Source organism: Antechinus flavipes, chromosome 6 (genome assembly GCF_016432865.1).
Source record: "Antechinus flavipes isolate AdamAnt ecotype Samford, QLD, Australia chromosome 6, AdamAnt_v2, whole genome shotgun sequence".
Lineage (NCBI taxonomy): Eukaryota > Metazoa > Chordata > Mammalia > Dasyuromorphia > Dasyuridae > Antechinus > Antechinus flavipes.
The window spans coordinates 109,674,248-109,695,185 of record NC_067403.1 but is presented as its reverse complement, the minus strand read 5'-3'; the positions used below and the strand labels follow the sequence as shown (position 1 = coordinate 109,695,185).

At 33.8% G+C, this 20,938-nt stretch overlaps 1 protein-coding gene across 2 annotated transcripts in view; it reads left to right on the top strand.

Annotated features, from left to right (window-relative positions):
• GPM6A (glycoprotein M6A) overlaps positions 1–20,938 on the top strand; it is a 491,980-nt gene that overhangs the window by 380,412 nt on the left and 90,630 nt on the right. For both annotated transcript variants that reach the window (XM_051965637.1, XM_051965636.1), the window contains exon 2: positions 16,314–16,506. In XM_051965637.1, coding sequence (XP_051821597.1) covers positions 16,314–16,506 — 193 coding nt within the window. The remainder of the gene's footprint in view (positions 1–16,313; positions 16,507–20,938) is intronic.

Below are 20,938 nucleotides of genomic sequence, written 5' to 3'. Positions count from 1 at the left end.
ATCCCAATATAGTTATGATTTAGTAGATTAATAACAGGGAGTTGTTAGATGCCCCCAGAGAGTAAATGACTTGCCTAGTGTCACATAGCTCCTAAGTATCAGAGATGGATTTTGAATTTTGGTTTTCCTAATTCCAGGTCTGGCTTTCTATTCATTTTGCTGCCTTGTTATATGCCTTCTTGTACACAAGTACACGAATAAATGAATTCAGTAAGCTATTGCAATCAAGACTCTTTGTGCCAGGTGTTGAGTAATATAAAGATGATTAAGACAGAGTTACCAACTTTAAGGAGTAAATAATCCCATAGGAATTAGCCATGAAAGCCTTCAGGTACTTAATTGTTATGTTAAAGAATAGATTCTCAGAGTAGCCTGGTCCTCTCTGTGTAGAGTTCTTGCTGACTATTTCATATAAAGAATGGAAATATCTAATCAAAATAAACTTTAAAAATAGCCACAAGTGAAACAGATTCTTTTCCAGTTCCATACTTTATTAATCATTTATATACTCAATTATTATAGTGAATTCCATAATTAGGCCAAATTTGTCCTAATTCACATAGAGCTTATACTCATATAGATATCATGGATAAGAATAATTTAGAGAGTAGGTGTGCTTTGCCAAGATGAAAGGAAAAATGGCTACCATTTAGCATAGTTGGAAAAAGGACTGCTTTTGTTGTGCTAAGAGTCAAGAAAAATAGTTCAAGTCCTGACATTGTCGCTGATTGGTCCAAAGGTGATTTTGGACAAATCCCTTTATTTCTCTCCAGTATTTTTACCATTTGTAAAGTGATGGAGTTAGACTGCATGCTTTCTAAGGTGCCTACTAACTCTGTCATTCCTTGAGTCTAAGACTATTTAAACTGACCAGTTTTTCAGGATTTTAAAAATTAAAATATTGGTGTTAGTTGTGTTGGAGTCAAAGTGTGAGATAAAGAATAAAATAGTGAGAGCTTCATGGAAACTGGGGAGTTAGAGGCAGGATAGGTAGGTGAAGAGGCCAGCAGGTGCAGGGATTTGTCAGTAGCTTTTGATGTTTTTAATCCTCTTTTGGATCCTGGGGACTTTTATATCATTAGAGTATCCATCTTGAAACTAGGTTTCAAGTTGTAGATGGGTTCTTATAGGAAAAGATGAAGTGTTATTTCTTTTCTTTTCTTTCTTTCTTTCTTTTTTTTATCAAAAGAGGGTGGTAAGAAATGTGAAAGTAAATATGGTCCTTTTGCAAATCTGTTTGGCATTAAAAAAAAATAAAAGTAACTTTCCATTAAATGCCATTCTAGAAGGAAATCATATAACCAATATACAATAATTACAGTATAGATTGATATTATGAAAGAAATTGCTTCTTATGCTCTGAAAATTATAAAGCACAAGGGCGTTTTTTTGCCTATTAAAAATCATTTCTAATTCTTTTGTCCTGGGGCTCTCTTGCAATCTAATCATCATACAGTTGCCAAAGTAATCTTCCAAAGTTATCAATGTAATAGTGTCATTCTTCTCAAAAATTTTCAGTGGCTCCCTATTATAATTTCTCTCAGCTTGATATTTAAAATTCTTCATGATCAAGCTTTAGGCTCTTTCCAAATTTATTTCACTTAATTTCCCTTCGTGTTCCCAGAGTCAATATTCTTCCATCATGTCTATGTACAAGCCTACCCACATCTTTGGAATGAATGTACTTCTCATCTCTAGCTCTTTCAAATCCTTAGCTTCCTTCATCTACTATATACATTTAATAAATTTCTATTTTTCCCTTGTTTTATGTGTGTGTATGTGTGTGTGTGTACTTTTCTATTAATATTGATAGAGAAAGACAAAAAGATTTATCTCATCTTCCCTACAAGATATACATTGTGTCAGGGTCAATTTTCATCTTTGTATGTCCAATAAGAGGCACATTTGATATATCCTGATAATAATCCTGGGCAAATTTTTCAGTACTCTAGGTTAAAGTGACTAACATCTAAGATATTAGGCTGCAGAGCAAGTACCAGTCTGTATTGGCTGAGGGAATTTCCTCTTAGAACCTTCTACCAACAAAATGCATTGGGTTGCAGAAGTAATAGGTTAAAATGAAGGGAGGAGACTTGTGGGTTGGACAATGTTCCCAACGTGGCTGCAGGTGAAGCTCTAAATATTTGATTCATCATTGCTATATGGTAGCAGGTGGTAGCTAAATTAGAAATTACAGCAGAAAGGAAAGAGACCTCTGATCTCTTTATGCCCAAGAGAGCCTATTACTTTGGGACTTTGAAAAAGGAAACTGCTTTCTACTGAGCTTTTAGAAAAGATTTTCAGAATACATGTACTCTTAATGACTTTTGTTTGCATTTTATTTAATTAGCTATTAATGTGTACAACTTAATGAGTTGTATAATGGTTGATATTTTTTGTTTTCTGTTGCATACAACAAAGATTATAGTTATTAATATTCACTTAAAAGATGGCATTTCAGCTTTGCAGGGAAGAGTCCCACAGGCTAAGACTCAGTCATCTGCAAATTTTGAGCTAGTTTCCTCTTATAAAACTGCTCTGTTTATCAGGCTTAGGAGCTGGAGTAATTGGTAGAACACATATGTGCATATAGATCATATCCCCTAGTCCTCAGATTTGCTCTTTGAATACAGCCTTTTTATATTTTGCAAGAGCTCTTCTAGACAGTTTACAGTTATGATTAGAGCCTTAGTATTCTGCCTAATTTTTTTTTTTTCCTTTATTGGAGGGGCAGGTGAATAGCCATTTGGGCTGAGATCTCTGGGGCTTTTAGAATAGCTCATCTGTTAAAATATGTATTGATTTTGAGTAAGATTAAATAATTCTGAATATTGGGACTAAAAAATTCATATTTTTTAGTCTTTTAAAGGATCTGTGCTATCTTTGTTGAATAGTCTTTAGGCAGCTAGATTGCATAGTAAGTAAAGTGCTGAACCTAGAGTCAAGAAAATCTGAATTCAAATCTAGCTTCAGACACTTACTAGCTCTGTGACCCTGGGCAAGTCACTTAATCCTGACCTCAGGTTCCTCCTGTGTATAAAGAGTTGGAGAAGGAAATGGGAAACTGCTCTAGTCTCTTTGCCAGAAAACCTCAAATAGGGACACAAAGAGTTGAACACAACTGAAATGACTGAATAACAACAAAATGGTCTTTATGACTTGCTTTGGCCAAAAAAATTCATCATCCGGTCACTAGCTTGCTAGTAATGAGCCTTTTGGAACTTAACTAGTGAACAAAGGCTGACGCAAGCACATTTTCCAAGCCTGGATTCAAAGTATTTCCAGATTAGCAGATGTTAGCCAGTGTCTCTTTGGTCAGTATAATTTTTGAGGACTCATGAATGCTTCTATGCTAAGATAAACCATTAGAATTACTAAAGAATGAATAAGACTGTTGCTATTAAATCTAGAGAATTTTAAAGGGATAAAGATGATAACAGTGATTCACATTTATATAATCTTCCAAAAATTACAAACACTATCTAGGAAGAATTCTGTGAGATGAACAGTGCCTGACTAAGATCGCATAGCTACTAAGGGGCAGAGCTGGTATATAAACTCAAATCTAATGATTTACTAGTCCACACCCCCTTTCACTGCTTCATACTTTTATATTTAGACCATAGAAATGAACCCCCATATTCTCTGAGATCCTTCTTTGTTATTGTTAGCCTTATCAACAGGAAGTCTTAATCTATTTTGAGCTTAAAGCATGATTTCTATAATTAATAATCATGATCAGATTTAGCACTGATACTTACTTCATTAATATTTATTGAGTCTATTACAGACTGATCAGGTATCTTTAAACTGGCTTTACTTCATTGAGGCACAGATTTTTGAGAAGTAGGAAGATATCCAAGTGGCTTGCTAATCCAACCCATATAAGAAAAGACTTCCCATCAAAAAGAGGGCCATCTAGCTTCTTCTGGAAGATCCTTATGAGAAGATCAGTCATCTTCTAAATGCATATTATGCATATCATATACATATGCATAAAGGTTCAAATTGTTAGAAAGATTCCAAAGTATAATTCAGTTTCTCTTTGTTAACTATTTAAGTTTGACACTATTGTCCTATGCCTTTTGGCTCCTTTCTAATCCTTTCTAATGTTAACTATTTCTCTCAACTTTTGTATCTTGTGGATATTTTGTTTGTTTGTTTGTTTTTATTACAGCTTTTTATTTACAAGTTATATGCATGGGTAATTTTACAGCACTGACAATTGCCAAACCTTTTGTTCCAATTTTTTCCTTCCTCCCCTTTCCTCCCCCCCCCCAGATAGCAGGTTGACCAATACATGTTAAATATGTTAAAATATAAATTAAATACAATATAAGTATACATGCCCAAACAGTTATTTTGCTGTACAAAAAGAATCAGACTTTGAAATAGCATACAATTAGTCTGTGAAGGAAATAAAAAATGCAGGTGGACAAAAATAGAGGGATTGGGAATTCTATGTAATGGTTCTTAGTCAAATCCTGGATGTAGCTGGTTCAGTACATTTCTGCTCCATTGGAACTGATTTAATTCATCTCATTGCTGAAGATGGCCAGGTCCATCAGAATTGATCATCTTATAGTATTGTTGTTGAAGTATATAATGATCTCCTGGTCCTGCTCATTTCACTTAGCATCAGTTCATATAAGTCTCTGTAGGCCTTTCAGAAATCATCCTGCTGGTCATTTCTTACAGAACAATAATGTTCCATAACATTCATATACCACAATTTATTCAGCCATTCTCCAATTGATGGGCATCCACTCAGTTTCCAGTTTCTGGCCGCTACAAATATCCAATTCAATAATGAAGCTGTTAAAGCACAAATGCTTTAGGATAACAATATAACAGGCTTCCTATCACAATGAAATTGAGCCTTTAAAAATACTCCTTCTTGAGTCTGCCCATCCATATAAATCTGAATCCATCTGATTGTCAATTACCATCTAATCCATATCCTATCTTTTCTAAAGAATAATGTGAAATTTTCTTTTAAAAATGATAAAAATCTAGGAATAACCATATCTATAAGATTTTCATCAATTGTTTCTGATATCTTGAGAAGCTTATACATTAGAATGTGAATTTAATGGAATAGTAAGTGACTTTGAAACTTTGATGCTTATGTTATATTTAACATGTATGGGACTACCTGACATTTAGAAGAGAAGGTGGTGGTAAGGAGGGGAAAAATTGGAACAGAAGTTTTTGCAAGGGTCAGTGTTGAAAAATTACCCATGCATATGTTTTGTCAATAAAAAGCTATAATAAATAATAATAATAATAAAAATGCTTATGTTATAAAGGAAAGGAGATTGATTCACTTAGGTAATCTGACCTCAGTTCCCCTATAGGGAATTAACATTTCACATAGTATATTGTGTATGTTGACCTAATGTACAAAAATAGACTAATGTATGGTATTAGCTTTGTTTGGGATGAAATTAAGTATGCCAAGTAATTGGAGAAAACCTGATAGGATTCCCTTACTGAAATTTCAAGCCAATAATGAAAGCAATCACAAAAAAGTCAGCAATTCTGCAAATAGACATTTTTAATAGATAAAAACGTTAGAGGACTAGCACTGGTAGTCTGAGAGTTACTAGCCAAGAGTTCTCATCTTAGTTCAGTGATCAACAAAGTATGTGGAAAATGTCAACATGCCATGGAACATATGGTCAAGGCTTCCTTTGATTTCGGCAATGAAAAGGTCAAGATCAGGTAATCTTTAATTTCTATGTTTAGCAATATTCTGAATAATATTCAATTACATTGAGTATTAGATAGCCCTAGGTTGATAGTGAATGCTGTACAACTGTTGAACATTAACTAGTGTCCAATTTATGAGCCATATGGAATAAATAGGGAGAAGAACTTCACTTCTCTAAGACTTAATGTTTTCTTCATATGTTCAGTTTCGGCCTTTTAGGGTTATTATGAAGAAAATATTTTGTAAACTGCGAAGTTTTACTTTGCAAATGGAGTATAGTGTTCTCAGATATACAACTGTAAAACATGTTCCCATAAAGTTAGCACCTGTTTCTTAATCAGCAGTTTAACTCATATACAATAAACATAAGATCGTTCATTTTAGAGAACTCATAACAATTTTGTACTGGTTCAAGATTAAATTTTAGTGACTAAACCTAGTTTATAACTTAGAAAAACTGAAAGCAATTGCCCTGAGTTATACTTGATTAGGAGGTTCCCTATGTGTTTCATTCCTGATGACTTAATTGATCTGTGTCAATTTTATCTACATGTTTCATTGTCTGATTTTTCCTTAAAGCATTGCCCACAAGTATGGAGTTTCCTATGCAATACTCATGGTATCCAGAAGTCTTATTTGTTTTTATTGTCAAAAAGTGGTCATTGGTGCCACTCTGAAGGATAAATCAGATGGATATCTTAGAGAAAAAGAGATTTACACATTTGAGCCTACTAACTCCAGGAATGCTCTTTCTCTAAGCCCCTAAGTACTGTGTGTATTATCTACTTCAGAGGATTGTTGTAAGGAGTAAGTTTTATATGGGAACCACAAATAAGTGCGAGGAAAGACCAGGAATTGAAGATGTTTTCCCCATGTTTTTAGAGGGAATACATTTTTTAAAAAATGTTTTTCTTTAGAACCAGTGTTAATTCTAGTTTGCAAAGCACAATTTTATAATGTTTTTTATTTTTTATTTTTTTCATTTGCACTGTGCTTTCCTGACAGCAATCCTTTGAGGCAGGAAGTATAAATATCATAACCATTTTGAAGATGGATACTCTCAAGCTCAGAGAAGTTAAGTGGCAGGGATTCAAATCTAGTTTGTTTGATTCCAATTCCATTGGTTTTAGGACAAAAATCAAAAGATTTCCTTGGGATGGGTTTGAAACAGTGAGGAGAGAGTTGAGATGGGAGAGAGGAGAAGAAATAGAATTTTAACCTTTGGCTCAAGCTTTCAAAGACCTGAGAGTTGTGGGGAAAGACCATGGGATGTAATGCAGAGATCACTGGACTCAGAGCCATGAGATCTAGTTGATCTTCCCTTTGCTTAGGTTTCTCCCAGTTTATTGTCTCTTGGAAATCATCTCGTGGATTACCATCTTGTAGTCTTTCCTTTGAAAGTTTGACCTTCTGTTTTAGAAGGTCTTAGCTTTTAAAAAGCAGTTGGCTATTTCTGTTATGTCTCCCATGGACCACTGCATGTACTTTAATTTCCTTTGCATTCTATTGTGGTAGGTAATTTAGGTGATGCAGGTAATTGAGGTGTAATATAGCTAGAATTCTTTTACACAAATAAGAAAGTGTAATTTTTGAAGGTTCACAGGAACCTTTTTGGTTTTTCACATAGCCAACAATTTTCACCCAGGGAATAGAAACAGTAACTTTGGGAGATAAAAGCAAGTATTATAGCTATCTTTTAGAAAAGGGCACTAAGACTTAGAGACATTCTATACTTTTTCCTCTCTGAGAATTCATGTAACCTTGGGATATGAACTGAGATCCTCTTAATTTCAAATCTTGCATTTTACACTGTGCCATGTCCCAAAGAGAATTGCCATAGACTTATCCTGGCAGAGTGTTATAATGGTAAGAGCTGTAGTTTTGGAGTGAGATGATCTATGTTCAAATTACTCAGGTAATAATATATATTCTCTATATGGTCCTGGCTAAGTTACTACAACTTCAAAGTTTCATTTCCCTCATTATATAATAAATACTTAAACTTATTTGCTTCAATGGGTGGTTTGGTGGGAAAGTATTTTTGAAACCACAAGATACTAATTGAACATACCATTGTTTCTGCCCTCCCTGCCAACAATTATGCCCTATAACAAGGCACAGATTTTCAAAGCCAGTCTTGATTTTACTGCTAACAAAAAAACAGTCTGCCACCTCTTGGAAATTTGTTTGTGAATATGTTATCTTAACACTTTTATACCAAGAGATTAATCATTTGAGGAACTTTTCCCAAAAAACTGGCAGGAAAGACTGTTTTCTTTATTTTTCTACTTGAAAACAGAACTGGCCTCTACACTAATTTAAAACATTTGCAAAGCTCTTAGCCTCCACTTAGATGTCCAAGTCTCATATAAAGTAGGAGTTGGTTTTGAAAATGACAGGCAGAACAGAGAAATCATCGTTCTCTTTGTCAGATGTGTTGGCTAAAAATAATTCCCCCAAATGTACAAAGCTTTTGATATCGCTTCTCTGAGAGATTCATGAAACAACAATGACTTTTCTGTGGTACTACAAAACACAGTCTTCAATGTTTTCACCCTAAGTAACAGCATTAGATATTAAGCAGGGCCTTTGAGAGTTGGCAGTCAGGAGAATTACATCACATGGATCTAAAAAATGCAAATACTAAGGAAGTGTCATAATAACCAAACATTTTCCTATCCCCCTATAAAATTTAAGTCTGAGGCCTACCCTTATGTACCTCTCATGTTTGACTATAATCAAACATTTCAGATGAGGAGAAGCAGGTCATGGGCCATACATATGCTATCTCTACGGAGATTATACCTCTGTGTTATTTTATTTGGTCTGTAGCCCAAGCCAGAAAATGTCAGAAGCATAATTTGGAAGCCAGCTCTCTGATCATGGAGTAATATCACCTTTCCTTTGTGTATGTGTAGAGATGTTTCTAGTTATGGATAGAGATATGAGATAGTTTTGCTCTCATTTCTCCTGCCTTTCTTTTTCTCCTCCTGTATTTTTTCTTCCTATTACATTCATCACTTAATCAAATCTGCAAAGATCCTGGAATTGTGTAATGAGATATTTGAATCTATATCTTAAGGTATTTGAATTACAAACAAGAAATGAACACCAATAGTGAGAGCTGTGTTTTCAAATATATTGGAAGATAAGAATATGAAATAAGATGGCGTTGGAATAGTGGGTGTTCAGGCTTAGTCTGAACTGGCTTGAAAGTGCTTACCACCTCTCTGTCTCTCTTTTTTCTTCTTCTTCCCCACCGGGAAGAACCTTATCAGAAACTCCTGGGGGATGCTGGTATTGGAAAAGATTAGTCTTAATGAAGGTGGCTGCTTTTAAAAGCAGCTGGATCTTCATTTCACAGGCATGGATACAACAGCATCACTGTGAATAACTAGGCACTAGTCGATGAATAATTAAGGACTCTGGTACCTACACGCAGTTAAGGAGCAAACTGATGTTTTGCTACAATGAGATCCACATTTCCCCTTCCCAGTTGACAGGGATCCAAGAAACGCTTTGAACTCCCTCGGCAGTTCTGCTCTTTTGGTAGCTGACCCAGTAAGTTGGCCGAGGAAGAGGGAGGTTAGCCTTTTGTTGTCTGCACAGCATGGTGAGGGGTTATAGAAAAACAGAATTCTGTTGTCTATGTGTTAAAGAGGTATTTTTTCGCATTCTCAAAGGCTTCAGTTATAAATTAAATAAATTCTTACAGATGTGAAGCCCCTTTTTCCTTTGAAATGCTGCCATTTTAAAGTGCCTTCCAGGTTCCGAGGGAATCTATATCAACATTAATCAAAGCTTAAAGCCTCTTAACAGTACTGCAACAGCACTGAAAGGGATTTCCAGCCATCCCCTCCCCCAATCAACTGTAACAGAAGTATTATATATATATATACACACACACACACATATACATATATACATATATATATATAATATATATTTCTCATCTATTATTTGTCTATTCTGATAAGAAAGGCACAGTGTGAATACTGGAAGAATGCACATGGACTTGACTCTCTTTCCTGTTTTCTTTTGAAATGAACTTTCATATAGGCAGTAAATGAATGAATTTTGTTCCTGTTTATTTTTGCTGGTGTCATATTTCAGAATGTTGCTTTGAATTATCCATTTTTATCCATTATCCATTTTTCAGCAAGTTTCAATAATTACCTTCAGTATTTTTGTGTTTAAATTACACTTGCTTTTCTTCCCTTCATTTCTGTTTGCCATTGAAATTGAGGACAAAATTCTCTTATAAATGCCAGATTGTCTTGGAGGGCAGTCAGTCAGCCCTGGAGAAAATGAAGATCCTTGTAGAATTATAGTGTTGAATCAAACATATTCTTTGGCCTATATGGTTTGTTTATTTTAAATAGAGTTTTCTTAAACAAAAATTATCTTTTTCTAGTTCTAATTTTTACTATTAAGACATAAACTTGAAATCTGCTATTATTATTAAAATGTAGAATATTAGGATATAAATTCTGTAGAATATAGATTTCAAAATCTTATAACACTTTATCCAAGTATAACTTTCCATTGCTTGGTTGCATTTCAAATGTACCATATGATCTATAACTGGTAAAAGGAATAAATGGGAATTTGTAAAACCCTCCCTACATTGCTTTTGTACATAAACTTTCTATTACACTGTGAGTTCAAACATTGGTCAATGCATTTGCAATATTGTAACTATACTTCACTAGCTCCATAAGGACATACTTAGAATTTGTTTATTTTCTATTTATGGTTTTAATAAAACAGCTGAATATATATACTAAAACATATGATAATTATATTTGTTGATGAGTACAGTTTTTTTAACTAAAAAATTTGAAAGAATGAAAATTAAAGTGTTTAAGTTCTTATTTATATGAATTATGAGAAATTAGCAAAATTACAAACATTTACAAAATATGGTTTATGACATATATGCATACAATTTAATTATGCATGTATTCATATATACACATGGGTACATGGTAATGTGTGATATACATATCTATCAATATAATATGTAACATCTAATGTATATGATATAGATTAGATATTGTATTAATAGATGGTATAAACATGTGTGTGTGTGTGTGTGTGTGTGTGTGTGTGTGTGTGTAAGTGTGTAAGTAAATGCCAAGAAGCATTGTATATAGAGTCAATAAGAAATGAACCAAGATTCTACCTTTTCACATACTGGCTGTGTAATCTGGTATAAATCAATTAGCTTCCAGGCCACTCCTGAAATTCTCCAAGCTGGAAAATATTCTACTCTGGTGGAAAAGGTTTTCTCACCCAAGTTTCTTATCCCAATAAAAGCACAGGTTCAGACAGTCAAGCTAGAGGGTAATTTGTGGCATGCAGAAAATGGCATATAAGCCTGCATGTAATTTTTTAAATGTTTCCCTTTTTTCTGTGTTATAAAATATTTTGGGGCAAGTCGAAAGCAGAAAGAACCTTAAAGAGCTTACCTACTTGTTTATATCTTCAAATATAATATCCAGGTAGAATAATTTTTTCATTCAAATGAGTTTTTGAAGAAGTAAGTTTTGCATAATTTTATTAAAATTTGATAATTCTTTTTTTTTCACAAATAATCTAAACAATAGAATTAATCAAAGGTGAAAGATGACAGATCCTGGAGCGTATGTAAAGATGAATGAAACACTTATGTTTAGCTCCCAATGAGCTCAAGGTCTTTGATTGAAATAGAAATACACAAAGATAATAATAATTCATCTGTGATTTATATGTGTGTGTGTGTGTGTGTAACATAATTTATGTGCATAAAGTTTTTGTAGTACTTAGAGGCTTGCAAAAACACTTTCTGTCACTGTGAGAGAGATGCTACTACTAGCTCCATTTTATAAATAAGGAATATGAGACAAGAAGTTAAGTTGCCAAAGTAGAGGTGACTTGAGTCCCAGAGACCAAAAGAGATGATTTTTACTTACCTAGTAAGTATCTGGCAGAGCTTGAGCTACCTTTATCCTCAAACATGAAAACATGAATAAATGACATTATTAATACAATATGGTAATGGATGCATAGACCACTCATAAATGACATTTTAAAAAACTGTTGGTTGCCATTGTTAACCTAGAGAAGGAAATAGCACCAAAGCATGTGACTTGACAGCATGTGGCATTTCTTTGTGTGTGACAAGATTGCTTTATAGATTATTAATAAACCTTTTGAAAAGTGGGAATAGAACAATCACTTCAGATTTGTTTGTACTTTTCATTAAAAAAAGGCATTTTGTTGGCTGCTGTCACTCCCAGATTGTAGTGGGCCAATGACTCAAGGGAACAATTCACAATAATTTCTAGATTTCTTTCCTGGATCCTTATTTTCCTCTTAGTGCCCATTATTTTACAGTATGGTCTGGATTATTTTAAATATTAATACATTACCTTATACTTATCTACATTCAAATTCAGCTGCTACTAATGGCAAGTCCATGATTCATAAGTATATCTTATACACACACGTGTGTGTGTGTAAATAAATTCAAGAATAACCTATCAGATATAAAACAAGATATCCAGAGGCATTAGGTAAAGTTTTAAAATTTGTTCCTTGTGTGTTACTGTCTATTGGAGATTTTGAGCCTTTACTATTATATATCACAGACTTAAAACAAAACTGGATACCATGAAGAGAGGTTTTCCTTATTTTGCATTGAGAAGAAATGTACAATTTAAAAACTTAATTTGACAAAGTGTTTCTCATTGCATTCCCAGCATATGATATCCTAGAAGGATGCCTCGACCCGACTATGTTATTTCTCTTAGAACTGATTGTCAAGCCAGGAATTTCCTATTTTCATTTCTGTAGCAGTAGGTTTTTTTTTTTTTTTTAATAACCATTTTTTTTTAAGGCAGTTCCCTGTTCAACCCCTCCCACAACAAAATCCTCATCTCTCTTCTTTCCACTTCCCTATGGTGACTTAAATTTTTAAATAGCCTTTGGAAGAAAATGGTAAAAATCCTTTAAAATCATTTGAAAGTTTAAATAATTAAATTCCTCTGTTCCCTTTGTTCATGTGTTCTTTTACCCTTTGGACAAAGAGATTAGATTAGTGTTGTAATTTACTCTTTCATTTCATAGATTATATTGCTGAAGTATATAGTGATTCTTTTGTTAATTACATCATCCACCTACTTCATTCTATATGAAAATGAAATATAGTAATCTGTTGATTTTGGGGTCCTTATTAAGTCATACATTTTGGTCAGTAGATTTTGAAAATTCCCTTTAGTTTATTTATACTAATGTTAGGTAGGTTATCCACAGATAAATCCATAGACTTGCAGAAACATTTGTGTTTATAGATAATATTTAGTGTTACAAACTATGCATAACTCCCATAGTTTTTATATAATAGTTTAGCTTGCTGGAAAGACAATTTGAATGTCTTTCATGTCTCTCTGATTTTCTTTTCATTAAATAGAGATTTTTTATTTTTTCCCCTTTGTTATTTTCTTTTGATTGGGATCTTAAAAGACTATAGCCAAGAAATTGTGAAAATGATTCCATACTTCAGGGAAGATGAGGCTTTTGAGATATTATTCTGGTCATCTACAACGTCATTTTGCTTTGCATTACTCAGACAGCTATCTCTAGGATAAAATACTAATACTGAGGATTAACCAATATAATTTCTAAAATATTTTAGATATCTTAGCATTTTTTTTCAATCAAAAATAGAATGAATTTAAAAAATCAAATCAGGTCCATAATGAATTTTGATTAAATACTATCTCTATTATGATTATTTGATTTAAATGATACTTATGTTAGGGTTAGTGATTATTTTAACCAGCATTTTTAATCTTGGGTCAGGTTGTGGTTTTAAAAATGAATAGATAAGTATAGATAGATAGATAGATAGATAGATAGATAGATAGAAAACTGTATTTCAGTATAATTAGTTTGTAACCCTAGACATTATATTTTCTGAGTTTAAAAATATTATGTGAGAAGGAGTCCATAGGTTCAACAGACTGCCAATTAAATTCCTGCAAAATTTTTCTAAGAGATTAATAACCCGTGTTTTTGAGTCTCTAAAGGTCCTTTACACAGTGTTTTCAGTTAGTACCAGACGGATAAATTTGCATGTTTCAGAAATAATAATACTTATAGTTATAAATTCTCTGTAGAATTAAATTGCTTGTTAAATGAGAAGCCACAAATATTTTAATTTTAAAATTCTAAGCTTTGTCTTATAATCTAGAAATAAGGATGAATATTTCACATTTAAAAGCACTGGAATCCAATGCTTGTCAAAGTCACATTCTTATTTGAAAAATTCCCGTATATATTCCACATTGCTTTTTTCCCCCCTATTCAATGTCCTATATGATTCCCTTGAATGCCAGTATTCAAAGTTCTTATGCTTAAATCTTTGAGACAAATTTCATTTATAAATAGATTGCCATGATACTTCTCAGATTGTGCTTTCTCTCATCTGAAATTATACTATTCCTAGATAAATCTTTATCTCATCAATGGAGGTGGTTAAGCTGAGGATGTGTGTAGCTCTTGAAGTCTGTCCCCTAAGGGCTCTTGGTCTGGTCTAAGCTTAAGAGGGCTATGTTGCTATGGTGATGCTACTCTTCTAAGAGGGCGGATCTTTACTTTTGGATGGTAGACAGCTCCTCTGCCTGCCAACAATTCTGTGTCCTCCTGTCAGGAATATTACAGATATGAGGAGAGCTTTCTCAGATGAGAGTGTTGTTAACACCCTCCTCAATCAAAGAGGAAACTTGGGATGATTAAGATTTAGTGCACAACACCAAAAGGCTAGAAATAAGTTTGAAATGAATGTTTCAACTTTCTTTTCTTTTTCTGTACTTAGTTGAGATCAGAAAATTGGTGTACATCAAAAGTTTTTATTGGGCATATTCTAGACCCAAAAGATAGCAATGACATATGGAATTGGCAATTGGTTTTATGTTAATTGTCCAAGGATAAATCTGGGTAAATTTCAAAATATTCAACAACAGAAGAATTGGGATACCCATACTTAAATGAAACAGTACTAAGGAACTTAATAGCTCTTTGTCGCAGCTCCAATTAAATCTGAAAGTCCATATCCCAAATAGAAATTTTCTAATCACACTTGAAATAACCCTGAGTTTTTGCCTAGTATTCAAATTTTTTTGGTTTTTGAATATTCTATACCACAAAATATTCTTAATTAGAGCTATTTTTTTATTCTTTGGGCTATAGATTTGACAATCTAAGTATTGATTAGGGTACCTCACTGATGCTCACTAATATCTATCTAGGAATAATGTCAAATCTGACAAAAGAAAAGGTAGCATGAAGGAATGAAAAGAGAGCTAGCTTGAATGTCTGAAGATTTGTTTTCAAATGCTAACTATGACCTTTAATGACTGTGTAGCCTTCGAAAATCTCTTCATTACTCTGCCTATAAAATGAGATAATAGAAACTGATGAACAACTGTTTAACCTTTCTACAGTTAGCATTTTACATATTTGTGATTTGCAAGAGGAGATGGGAGGTAGGAATAGATAATTTTGCTATAAGAATTTTGAGTGTGATTTCCACAGTTGAAGAAATAATATCTTTTGTCTGATTATGCTTGATAAAAAGGTATTCAGATTTATGAATGAACATATATTTACTAGGAGAATAGAATTTAAATTCACAATTCTTAGGTAATTTGTTCAGGTAAGAAGGAAGGAACGGTATGTTACTCATGTGGAGAAAGGGGGAAGGATAAAAGTTGGAGAGCAAGATTGCCCAACTACTATCCTCATAATTTTCAGGGAAAGTTAGGGGAACCTCAGCATTGTGGGGGGGCTTTGTAGTGGATTGTTGGAGAACATGATGGGCAGGTATGAATGGACTACTTACATCAATAGAAAGAATTTTTAAAAAGAGAGCTAAGATCCTTTTTAATACTTTCTTTGAAGATCCCATTTTTAAAAATAAAATTAATGATTCATTCCATTTCTCTGATAATACATTCAGCTTCAAGAGCTAATGTCATTAATATTTATTAAACACCTATTATGTATTCCAATGGTCTGCATTATAGAGGCTACAGAAACAAAGAGAAGATTTGGTCATTGTGCTAAATTTATCTACAACTTAGGTAAACAGATCATGTTTAAATATATGAAACAACTTTGACACATCATCATCTAGAACAGGGGCTTCATCATGGGGTAAATATACCTCTGAGAAATAAGAGAAACTTGTCAAAGGAGTACAAAGGAATATGTGGCAAATAATTACGTTTTTATATTGAAATTAACATTTTATTTCTTATGTTTAGGTGCATGATGAATACTGGAATGCATTTCTCTAAATAATGAATAGAGATATAGCAAGATTTATTGAAAATCAAAGGGTGTAGGGGCCAAAAAACATTTTATTTAGACCATAAGGATTCTTCAAATACCAAGTTTAAAAAAAAAAATAACAACTCCACTGTTGATTTAGGGCTGAGGGAATCAGGGAAGACTTCTTGGAGAACATGAATGAAAATGCCATGTTTCCTCCCTACCTTACAATTTGATTCTTAAATTAGATGACTAACCCCCCCTTTTCTTTGGTTCTCTATAGGGTGTTTTGAGTGCTGCATTAAGTGCTTGGGGGGTATTCCCTATGCCTCCTTGATTGCCACCATCTTGCTGTATGCTGGTGTTGCCCTCTTCTGTGGCTGTGGCCATGAAGCCCTCTCGGGAACTGTCAACATCCTGCAAACCTATTTTGAGATGGGAAGATCTGCTGGGGATACCATTGATGTCTTTACTATGTAAGTGACTTTGTTGTTATTGATGTTGTGTTGTTTTTTAATCATTGTTTACTCTAATGTTTGAGTGTATATGAAGAATTTGTTACGTATAACAATTCTATGTTTAAAGTGATATCAAATTATTAGAGGAAAATATCATATTTGTGTATCTAATCCCCTAGGAAATGATTGATTTTTACCATCAATCAGCAAGAATCAAGTTTTCTAAGAATCATATCCCATATGTTTTGACTTCCTTGCTGAATTGTACCCAAAGTTCCACTTCATCTCAAAATTAGTGTTGTTCTGAATTCTCTTCTCTTTTCATTCTTTTGACTGATGTGGGAACTTCAGGGTCTTATGGTAAAATACTAGGTTGGTAGTCACAGTTTAGTGCGGCTCTATTGCTAAGTTGCCATGTAACTCTAAATAAACCCCTTAATGATTTGTGCCTAAGTTTTTAGGAGCCAGATTTGGGATTTAGGAGCCAGAAGTTCTCATGTAACTCTTGACTCTGTCTCTCACTAAGAGTCACTTAAACCCTCTGAACCTATAACCTGGTCTGTAAAATGGGGATAAATAGTGATTGTATTATCTAAAGCACAGGACAATTATAGAGAAAGAACTAAATAAAGCACAAAATCCAGAGAAGCAAATTTTGGCTCAGAAGGAGGAAAAAAGTCTTAACAGGGTACATAGAAATGGAATGGACTCCTTCTAGATGAATGTTTCATTACTATTGATATTTAAGCAAAGGTTGGGTAACCCTTTGTGGGGGATGTTATGAAAGAGAATTGTATCTTAGATATGGTATAGACTAACTGGTCTCTGAAATTCTGCAAATCTGTAATATAAATGGGAGCTATATGGAAAGAATTCAATGTAATAAGCATACATTAAATTCCTTCTATGTCCAAGCATCATACTAGCCTACGGATACAAAAACAGAAGGGGATCCTTGCCTTGAAGGAGTCTATGCTCTTCTGGAATAATCATTATCATTGTCAACCAACAAACATTTACCCATTAAGTATCTCCCATGATAGCTAGGTATTAAGTTAGGTGATGATGATAAAGAGACAAAAATGAGGGAGCCCTTTTTTTCTGAAGTAACTTTAATTTTTAAATTAGACTTCTGACTCCTAAGTCCAACATTGTTTCCAGTATACCAAATAGCCACTAAAAATTTAGGTACTTAAACATCTAAGGAATTTATCCAGTCATATGGTAAATCTGCAGTAAAGTCAAGTCAAAATTAAATGCTGAATCTTAATTACAAACCTAGTGGTCTACATAAGACTGAAGTTATCATCCCAGCCAAAAAATGATAACATACATAAACAAGCATATACCAAATTTATACAAAATAATTTGGTGGTGGGGACAATGGCAGCCATGGTATGTAGGAGGATCAGGAAAAAGTGAATGAACTGAGCTTTAAAGAAAATTCCAAGAGGCAGGCATGAGGAGGGAGTTTTTTTCAGTTATGGTGGAAAGGGATGCACAGAGATGGGAGATGGAAAGTCATATGTAAGGAATAAGGAAAAGGTCAATCTGTACTATAGAGTAAAGGTGAAATGTATTAGAATCCTAAAAAGGTGTATCTTTTTATCTGTAAAGGAATGAGTCTACTTGCTTTCCTATGCCACCACAGCAGTAGGATTGCAAAAGGTAGCACTTTTTGGTAAGAAGCCTGAACTCTTGTAATAAAGGTTCCTAAGAATAAGAAATTAAATGCAGATTTTTGGGAGAATCTTGTCTCCTTTTTAAACCTCTTAGTGAAAGTGAGCTTACTAATATTAATGAAGTTTTTATTCCAACGTGTCTGCTTTTCAAGATTTGGCCTTTTGGGGATGAAGGCAAAGAATAATTAAAAACAAAATAAAACAAATTTAAGCAGTTAGCTGAAACATTTAGTGATTGTAACTAGTTGAGTCAAAGAGGCATTTGTCTTTAGGTAGGCTGAAAAAGTGAGGCTACTTTGAATGATTTTGCTGCCACTGAAGTATGACAGCCAGGTTAATGTGTTCAATCGAGCATTTCTCAGAGCTCTGTACACGTGGTCATGGATGTCATTCAAGGCTGTAGTGTTTAGAATAATGTTTCCAGCTTGACTACACAGCTAAGACTTTTGTCATCACAGCAAGAAAAATCCATCATTTTATTAGGCTCCAATTTATTTTATTAGTCTCTGGGAACTTATTGATGTCCACTGCTCTTAAATCAATACTCTTGGTTTTTAAGTTTGCTTGATCTTGTTCCTCCTTGGTACAAACTTGAAACAAAAGTCACAAATGGAAGGATGAAAAGCCAATGGAAACCCACCAAAGGTGTTGTTGAGTCTAAAACGAAATTTTCCTTGCACTTTTAAGTATAAGGTTGGACCCCGGCCTTTTATGAAATTTATATATGTAGCATTTGTTGTCCTATGAGCCCTGCTGTTGAACTTGGATTCCAGCTGGGGTAGGATGAGAAGAATTAAGGATAAAATCTTTTTTCCCCCTGAGGCAATTGGGGTTAAGTGACTTGCCCAGGGTCACATAACTAAGAAGTGTTGTGTCTGAGACCAGATTTGAACTCAAGTCCTCCTGACTTCAGGGCTGGTGCTCTATCCATTGCACTACCTAGTTGCCCCTCAAGGATTAAATCTTGAAGGAGAAAACACTGAAAACAGATCAAAATGGGTATTTTCCCTGATTAATGAGGCAAAACTCAAGACAAAGACAATCAAAAGAAATTGATTAAATATATGTCAAAGTAGCAACACACTGCAGATCAGCAAGGTTATCAAGACAGAGCCAAGTTTTATTGATAACTTTTGGAATGGGATAGGTCCTCATCAGGAAAAGAGAATGGGACATTTCATCTCAGTTCCTACTCAGTTGTCTCATTGTGATGTTTAACAGGTATGAGTATAAACATCACTTGTATGAGTGCCTGCTAATTTAACAGAATACAAAAGCTGCAGACTACAGACGATGTGTGCCTTCCCCCATTTCAGTTTTCTTTTATATCTGTCTTCCTTCATTAGATTATAAGCAACTTGAGATCAGGGACTGCCCTTCTTTCTGCTTATGTTTTTTTGGGACCATGGGAAAGTGATTTAAAATTTATCAATATGAGTTTCTTCATGTGTAAAATGAGCATAATAATACTAATTTCCCATGGTGATCGTGGGAATAAAATGGTATAATATTTGTAAAGCACTTTGTGAGCCTTAAAATGCTATATAAATGTTAGATGTTATTATTATTGCTAATTATTATATTTGTATCACTCACTGCTTAGCACAGTGCCTGGCACATATTATATTTATTTTTAAAAATTTATATAAACAGGGACATCTAGGTAGTGCAGTGGATAGAGCACCAGCCCTGAATTCAGGAGGACCTGAGTTCAAATCTGGTCTCAGACCACCTAGAGCTGTGTGACCCTGAGCAAATCACTTAACCCCAATTGCCTCAGCAAAAAAAAAAAATATATATATATATATATACATACACACACACACACACACACACACACACACACACACACACACACACAAATAATGTTATATAAACAAAAAATGTGCCCTTAGCACAGTGCCTGAAACATAATATACACTTGTTATCTTGATTTCAATGTACTTTGGAAACAATTACAAAATATGATGATGAGCATGATGTTATGATAGGAATGATAAAATAATCATGACTGATTTATTTATTCAAAAGTTTGGAACTTCCCATTTCTTTCAGACCTCCTTACCCACAGTCTATTTTTTTTTTTTCTTTTGTTTGCTGAGGCATTTGGGGTCAAATGACTTGTCCAGGGTCACCCAGCTAGGAGATGCTGTGTCTGAGGTCAAATTTGAATTCAGGTCCTCCTGACCTATCTGCTCTATCTACTAAGCAACCCAGTCTTTAAAATGACAAATTGATAATAGGATTCAGTCTCATACAGTAACAGCAATATTTTTTAAGAAAGATTTTGAGCAAATAAATTATTTTGACTACCTATCTGCAACCAGAAAATTGAAAAACAGAATATAATAATTTCACATTTTACATACACATATGTGTATTTTTATATATTTTGTATATGCAAGTCATCTCTAGGGTAAGGAAAGAAAAAATTTTAAAATTTACATGATAATTTTGTTGCATATTTGAAAGAAATAGAAAGTTACTTATAGCAGATTTGCAGTTTTATGTACGATCATCTTTTTATTGTATTTTTTCCTGGAAATGCTTGTTTTATTCCATAGATTAAAAATAAATAAAAAGAGAGGAGTTAACTAAGAGCTTCCTAAAGAACCCTGCAGCCCTTGGGCTATAACCTTATGAATAATGCAGAAGTTGATCCTATTAGGTCCCAGAACTCTTTGATATATTTGGGAGTGGATGATATGGGCACCTTCTTTACAGATACAGATCAAAATCCTTCTGTGCCTTCTTGTCCTATGTGACTC